This window comes from Sinocyclocheilus anshuiensis, unplaced genomic scaffold (assembly GCF_001515605.1).
Source record: "Sinocyclocheilus anshuiensis isolate Anshui unplaced genomic scaffold, SAMN03320099.WGS_v1.1 scaffold941, whole genome shotgun sequence".
Taxonomy (NCBI): domain Eukaryota; kingdom Metazoa; phylum Chordata; class Actinopteri; order Cypriniformes; family Cyprinidae; genus Sinocyclocheilus; species Sinocyclocheilus anshuiensis.
The window spans coordinates 754,402-761,097 of NW_015555791.1; the positions used below are offsets into that span (position 1 = coordinate 754,402).

The following is a 6,696-nucleotide window of genomic DNA, read 5'->3' on the forward strand; positions in this document are numbered from 1 at the left end:
CATTAATTACTCATCTTCATGCCGTTCCAAACCCGTAAGACCTTCTTTCATCTTCGGAACACAAATTAAGATATGTTTGATGAATTCCGAGAGCTCTCTGGCCCTCCATAGACAGCAAGGGTCTTACAACGTTCAAGGCACAGAAACATACAGTAGTAAGGCCATCGTTAAAATAATCCAAGTGACATCAGTGGTTCAAACGTAATTTCACGAAGAATTGTTGAATAAAGTCATTACTTTTGTTTTCTTTGCACACAAAAATTATTCTTGTAGCTAGTAAAACTACAGTTGAACCACTGATGTCACATGGACTGTTTTAACAATGTCCTTACTACATTTCTGTGCCTTGAACGTTGTAGGACCCTTGCTGTCTATGGAGGGTCAGAGAACTCTCGGAATTCATCAAAAATATCTTAAGTTGTGTTCTGAAGATGAACGAAGGTCTTACGGGTTTGGAACGACATGAGGGTAATTAATGACAGAATTTTCATTTTTGTGTGAACTATACCTTTAAGGTGTTTTAACTTTAAACTGTGGCCAAAATATGAGTGCATAATCCATAATAATAATGCTTCTTCTAGTGAAAAGGTCCTCTCACATCAAAATCCACCAACATATTTGTTTAGGGCTATTTTGGACTGTTTTCACTTGTAAACAGTGCTTGATCTGAGCATATTTGTGGATTATTACTTGTGGATTATTGTGATGTTTTTAACAGCTGTTTGGACTCTTGTTCTGATGGCACCCATTTATTGCAGAGGATCCATTGGTGAGCAAGTGATGGAATGCTAAATTCTCCAAATCTGTTTAGATGGAGAAACAAATCCTTTAATTGAACTGTCATTTTTGAGTGCGCTGTTCCTTTAAGAATTCTGCAGTCCCCTCAGTATATATGGGAATATATTGATGGCCCATAAAGCTGATCTATTCTATGATCAACATCATAGATTTTACAAATATTTTTTTAATTTATCAAAAGCAGCAAACATACCATGTACAATGTGGGCTCAGCAGTGAAATCAATCATTCAAATCCAAAGAAAATCCAAAGAAAACAAATGCTAAATATTGCTTTAACATTCTAACACCATATTCACAGAACTCAAACCACTGACTTCCAGTGTATAAAGACATTGCAACCGGGTTCACTCCGATTTTAATGAACACTGCATGACCTGAAGAGTACAAATAACATGAAAGGCATGAAAACAATTGCCAGCGAAAAGCTAACCTACATTTGCCTCAGCGTTCAAACAAGTTGACCGTAAAGTTCTTCAGAATCGTACAAAAACATCCTGAATCAGTTTTTATTTGCCGATTCACCACTTTTGATTGCATTGATTCAGTTTTGATCTCCACATTGGAGATTCATTCATGTGGTTGGCCGATTAGCTTCAGTTATTGTTTCAAAAATTGTCAGCGTCAGCATTAATAAACTTTGATGTTATTTTGTTCTTTTTTTTCAACATTCTTCTTTAGTAATACTCCTAGTCACGGTCTTCTTAGTTCCGGGCTTTTCATCCAAAAATTTTTCGCTATGTGAATATATAAAATTAACAGATATTTGGGCTCACTAAAACAAGGCGTCGATTCTGCGACCTCAATGTCTTTATCTCTTCTTTTGGACATGAGCACAAAGTAGTTCTTGTCTGCATTTATTTTCTCAGATGAAAGTCAGTGCAATCAGGTATAAAATGAGCGTCTTTGACTCGTAGGCTTATGGGCCGCAGGACGAGCTCCTTCGCGTATCACATGAGAACAGTAATGGCAAAGAGAGGTCATCGTAGACGGCAGACCGTTCCACAGACACTCCTGTCATTGAAGCTTTATAGCATAAACTGCACTTCGTTTATGAAACACGAACAGAATGAAATGTTGAAATTGTTCGTAAAGCCATTTTTGCGTAAACTGTCAGATTCGATAGCAACACCTCAAAACCAAGTTCTTCCTGATTTGTTCGGCATTTTCTATGTATTTTTGCATTACTCCATGTTTCTTCACTGTTCTCGCATGTAAACATTGTACAGCAGTCCAGTCCATGTAAGAATGATTTGTACGAACAATTTAACGTGCATGCATTTTATGATTGTAAAAATGTATGTAGCACTAGTTTTATGAACTATTTACATGAAAATTATGTTCATGTATTAAGAACGCCGCAATTTATGTAAAAGGTTTAACAAAACATTTTCAGGAAAATAAATTGAATAATTGTAATAAAATTAAATTTTAATAAAATTTATAATAAAATTAAAATTAAAATAACAAATTAATTATGTTGTGTAAACTTTGTCATTATAATGTTGTGTGCTCAGCAAAAGCAAATTTGTTTATTTGTGCAATTAGATTGCATACAAAGTCAATGCAAAGATCTGAATAGACGCAAATTCGTGCTAGACGCAAATTGGGCAACGCAACTGTAGTGAATGTGCGCAATCGTGTCTTTCACGCAAGTAGAAAAATTTAAATTTGAGCAGGAAAATTCGCATGACGTGTTGTCATGCAAGCCAATCAGTGAAGAAGAGCTTATTGACACGTCCGGTTGTAACAGAAAATGGAGGAGAGCATGAGTGTTTTTTTTTTATTCGCACAAGTGACGCGAAAAACTCAAAGGTAATCTAGATTAAATAACACAATGCGAATATTCACTTCGCTTTTGGTGTACACACACGATAAGCAAAAATGTACACAAATTTGTTCTGTTTTCATTTAATGAAATGCCACAGTTTATGTAAGAATGATTTTACGAAAGATTTACGCAAATTCATCCTGCTTGCGCTTCATGAAAGAGTCTGTTTGATGTCAACTCTCAAAATGTAAACATTTGAAATTAAACCGTAAAATAAAAACGTAATGGCAGCAAACATCTTAGTGCATTATAACCATACTTTCATATTTGTTTCATACAACGTGCTGTATTTACATGTAAGCGTTATTTGTCTGGTTCATTTATACTTTTGGGTTTTTGTTCGTAAACCTTTAGCAGAGAGCATGTTCAGGCTAGCAGCAGTTGGGCAGAGTCGGCAAGAACTTCCGGAAAAACTTCCTGAACTCTGTGTTAAAGACGGTGTAGATGATAGGGTTGAGGGCGCTGTTGACGTAGCCTAACCAGGTCACGATGCTGGTGACGATGCTGGGGATGTCGCAGTCTTCGCAGAGAGCCCTCATCGTGTGCACTACGAAGAATGGCGTCCAGCAGAACAGGAAGACACCTGGAGATGACAGGTGGAAAATTATTCAATGCACACGTTATTTACATAAACTGTTGTTGAATGAAATGCTCTACAGAATGACAACATCTCAACTCAAATTACAAATGCGTTTTCAGATGACCTAATTCTTGCAATTTATTTCCTTAACTCATTTGGTTGCAATCAATCAATTCACAAAAATTGGTTACAAGGGAAGTGTCTTTATTCATTTTGTCCACTGTAAAGTGAAGTTTTTCAGTATCGTGATATATACTGTAAACTAAAGTCTACCGGCGTTTTAAAAATGTGTCCCACCCTAACTTCCTGTCTCAAAAACAATACTTTAACACTGGAAGGAAACCATCATGAGATGTTTAAAGGGCCGTAACTATAATAACTATTAAGTTTTAATAAGCATTCTAATTCTATGAGAATAGTCCACAGTTATAACAATAATAACATAGAGGAACGGTATTGTTGGAATCACATTCAGAACAATGGCAGATGACGAAACTCCAGTGTGCACTTATAATAAACAGATTATTATCGTCTGTTGGTGTGGACGCTAATAGAGTTATCGTTATCTTTATAGTTATCATTATTAGTGTGAAAGGACCTCAAAATTTATTAGCTAATAAGACTGAAAAAAAAAAAAAAAATCAAACGGCTAACCATAATCAAAAGTCCTGTTCATGCCAAGGACGATAGCTATAATGATAACTATAATGTTTTAATAATTGATATTGAACAATATTGTTGGAATCACTTTCAGAACAATTTTGTTTTCAGCTGTTGGATGATAAAAACATTGACAGCCAATCAGAATCCATAATCCAGCATTTAAAGTGGCAGACGAGAAAAATGCAGTGTGCTTATAATAAATACAACACTGTCGTATGTTGGTGTGGACACTAATATAGATTTAATTTTCTTTACAGTTAATACTCTGTGTAAACAAGCTTTAGAGCTTATTAGACACAAATACTAAAAATCAAATGGCCAAAAAAAAAAAAAAAAACATGAACAAAAAAAGTCATGCTCATATGGAAGCCCGTTTCTGCCACTGAATAAAAAATTAAAAAAAGGTTATTGCGACTTTTTATCTCACAATTCTGATTTTTTTTCACAGAATTGTGAGATATAAACTCGCAATAGCGAGTTATAAAGTCAGAATTGCGAGATATAAATTGCGAACTCGCAATTCTGAGAACATCAGTCTTTTTTCCCCCTCAAAATTGGACTTTAACTTGCAATTGCATGTTATAAAGTCAGAATTGTGAGATATAAACTCACAATTTTCTGAGAAAAAAAGTCAGAATTGCGATCTTTTATCTTGCAATTCTGACTATTACTCGCAATTGAGTTTATATCACGCAATTTTGAGAAAAAAGTCAGAATTGTGAGTTTATATCACGCAATTTTGAGAAAAAAGTCAGAATTGTGAGTTTATATCTCGTAGTTCTGACTTTATTTCTCAGAATTGCGACTTTATATCTCGCAATTATGACTTTTTAACTCGCAATTGCGAGTTTATATTACACAATTCTGAGAAAAAAGTCAGAATTGTGAGAAGTCGCAATTACCTTTTTCATTTTTTATTCAGTGGTGGAAACGGGCTTCCATATGTTCATGCCTAGGATGATAACTAATGAGAACAATACGTTTTAAAAATCATTCTAATTCTGTGACTACAGCTATAATTAACAACGGTAACACTTTACTTGAAGGGGTGTGCATAAGACTGACATGGCACCTTCATAATCATGACATGACACGTTATTTACATAACTGAGCGAATGACACTTAATGACAGCTGTCATAAACATGCATAAAAAAACCTTCATATTCACGACGTGTCATGTCATGATTATGTAGGTGTCATGACATGATTATGAAGGTGCCATGTCAGTCTTATGCACACCCCTTCAAGTAAAGTGTAACCTTAACAACACAGACAGGGTTGCCAGGTTTGCAAAATTAAACCATCCTAATTGCTATTGAAAACTATCCCAACACTAGCCCAATTATGTTTTTTCCACAGTTTTCCCCTTTGTTGAAATTGTTTTCTGGGTAGATCGCTTTAACCTGCAGACTAAAAAAACAACCTACAGCAACAGTGTAAAAGTAGCCCAATTTTTGCAGGAAAACCACAGACTTGGCAACACTGGACAGAGGAACAACACTGTTGGAATAATTTTAAGAACTTTTTTTCCCAGCTGATCAGCAATAAAAACATTGACAGCCAATCAGAATCTACCCAGCTTTATAGCATTAAAAACAGCAGACAAATAACTGCAGGGCATGCTTATAATAAGCAAACGATATTGTCTGTTGGTGTGAATGAACCTACAGGATCACATTTATGCTACAGTACAGCGAACATCTAACTCTGTCCACTTCATTTTACAGGTTTTTAAATTGCTTTTTGGAGACAGGCGTAACTACAATCATTTTTCTAAACTGAGCAAGCATCATCTCAGATCACAGATATAAGGTATTTGATTCACTTCTACTCCGAGAGCTTAAAGACAGAAGCACAGAAGTAACGGAGGGTTGCTCTCGTCAGAAATATGACCTGTCTGTTCCACAGATCTGTCATCCGTCAGAAGTGAGAGGAAGGAGAGAACAGGTAGGATTGCTGAAAGTCACCGTAAAGGACATTAACGTTTATCTCTGCACTTTTATAAATAAAAAAGGTTCCAAAAGGGTTTTTCTGAAGCGATTCCATAGAAGAACCATTTTTGGCATCTTTATTGGCATCTATAGTTCCACAAATAACCTTTAACATTAATTTCTATACCACAAAAGGTTCTTAATGGTGGAAAAAGGTTCTTCAGATTATTAAAATGTTCACACTAAGAACGGTTCTTCTATGGCATTACTGTAGAAGTCAATGGGGTCCAATTTGGAGTACTTTGGCTTTTATGCTTTTTTATTTTACAAACAATTATGTTTTAAAGTTGTGGGGAAGTCGTGGCCTAATGGTTAGAGAGTCGGACTCGTAACGCAAAGGTTGTGGGTTCGAGTCTCGTACCGGCAGGGATTGTAGGTGGGGGGAGTGAATGTACAGCGCTCTCTCCCACCTTCAATACCACGACTGAGGTGCCCTTGAGCAAGGCACCGAACCCCCAAATGAAACATTTGATCTGAGATTGAGCTTTTGAACATGACTGGCAATGTGCATTGTGGAAATCCTGACCTTTAACTGTCCCTCTCTCTCTCTCTCTCTCTCTCTCTCTCTCTCTCTCTCTCTCGTCTGTACTCAGGTTGACAAGAGGTGAAAGGATTGGCAAGTACTGTCAGTACTGTACGGAGTACATCGGTGGCGCATCTCCCAGGAACCCGTGAAGAGGATAAGTGCATGTCTTAATGTGACGGCTGCCCCCACTCTGCCTGCTGGACTAAAGTGAGGCTTACATCATAATCGGATTGGAGGATTGGTGAGGAATGATTAGCCAATGAGGACCAGAGGAGTTCCTCGTTTCAGCACATGTGGAAAGAGGGTT

The 6,696-nt window shown here is 36.6% G+C and overlaps 1 protein-coding gene across 1 annotated transcript in view; it reads right to left on the minus strand.

Annotated features, from left to right (window-relative positions):
* Positions 1 to 2,295: 2,295 nt before the first annotated feature.
* The window catches only part of LOC107674856 (D(4) dopamine receptor-like), a 15,432-nt gene continuing 11,031 nt past the window's right edge, over positions 2,296 to 6,696 (minus strand). Inside the window, exon 4 of the mRNA XM_016468984.1 lies at positions 2,296 to 3,211. Within this exon, the coding sequence (XP_016324470.1) occupies positions 3,000 to 3,211 (212 nt within the window). The 3' untranslated portion in view covers positions 2,296 to 2,999. The remainder of the gene's footprint in view (positions 3,212 to 6,696) is intronic.